The sequence below is a fragment of the Eurypyga helias genome, unplaced genomic scaffold, assembly GCF_000690775.1.
Source record: "Eurypyga helias isolate BGI_N326 unplaced genomic scaffold, ASM69077v1 scaffold34127, whole genome shotgun sequence".
In the NCBI taxonomy this organism is placed as follows: Eukaryota; Metazoa; Chordata; class Aves; order Eurypygiformes; family Eurypygidae; genus Eurypyga; species Eurypyga helias.
The window spans coordinates 2,792-3,569 of record NW_010262941.1 but is presented as its reverse complement, the minus strand read 5'-3'; the positions used below and the strand labels follow the sequence as shown (position 1 = coordinate 3,569).

General features: G+C 65.7%; 1 protein-coding gene across 1 annotated transcript in view; it reads left to right on the top strand.

Moving 5' to 3' along the window:
• Positions 1-778, top strand: part of LOC104512781 (collagen alpha-1(VII) chain-like) — a gene marked incomplete at both ends in the record, with an annotated part of 5,857 nt that overhangs the window by 2,357 nt on the left and 2,722 nt on the right. Inside the window, 2 exons of the mRNA XM_010155889.1 lie at positions 186-245; positions 385-510. Coding sequence (XP_010154191.1) covers positions 186-245; positions 385-510 — 186 coding nt within the window. The remainder of the gene's footprint in view (positions 1-185; positions 246-384; positions 511-778) is intronic.

The following is a 778-nucleotide window of genomic DNA, read 5'->3' as shown; positions in this document are numbered from 1 at the left end:
TGGCTTGGTGTCTTTACAGGGAGCCAAGGGGTCCTCCGGAGCCAAAGGGGAGAAGGTAAGTGTCTCCTGTTCCCAGCCATGTGGGGTGCTTCCCAGCCCTGGGGGGCTGTTCGGGGTGGCACGGTGCCCCCAGCACCCTGTGACTGGCAGCTGGGTGATGCACCGTGTACTCTGTCACCACGCAGGGATCGCCAGGGGTCGGTGTGCAGGGACCACCAGGACAGGACGGGCCTCCAGGCTTGAAGGTAACACTTGTCCCCATGTCACCCCCACTCTCACCATGTCCCCAGTGTCTGGGTGCTACCCTGGCTTGGCTGGCTGAGGGAGAAGCACGGTCCCAAGGGGCTGTTTTCACGGACCCCATCTTTTTCCTCCCTACTCCAGGGTGACATCGGCTTGCCAGGACCACCGGGACCCCCGGGCTTAGCGGGCATCGCTGGGACACCGGGACAGCCTGGCCTGAGAGGGGACAGTGGGCAGCCTGGCCCCCCAGGTCCCCCGGGAGAGAGGGTAAAGGCTATGGCCAGTGCTCCCCTCCACTGGGTCTGGGTGACCCCGGACCCCTAGGCAGCACCAGCAGGGTCCTTGCAAGCCTCTCCAGCACCCGGACATGGTCCCTGCCCGCTCACTGGTATTTCCCTGCCAGGGTTTGATCGGCTTTCCCGGGAGAGACGGCACCTCCGGACCACCAGGACCTGCGGGACCTCCAGGGCCGGCCGTAAGTATGGGGCTTCAGTGCACAGCATCCCTGGGGGTGCAGGCTCCGCTCCGCCTCCTC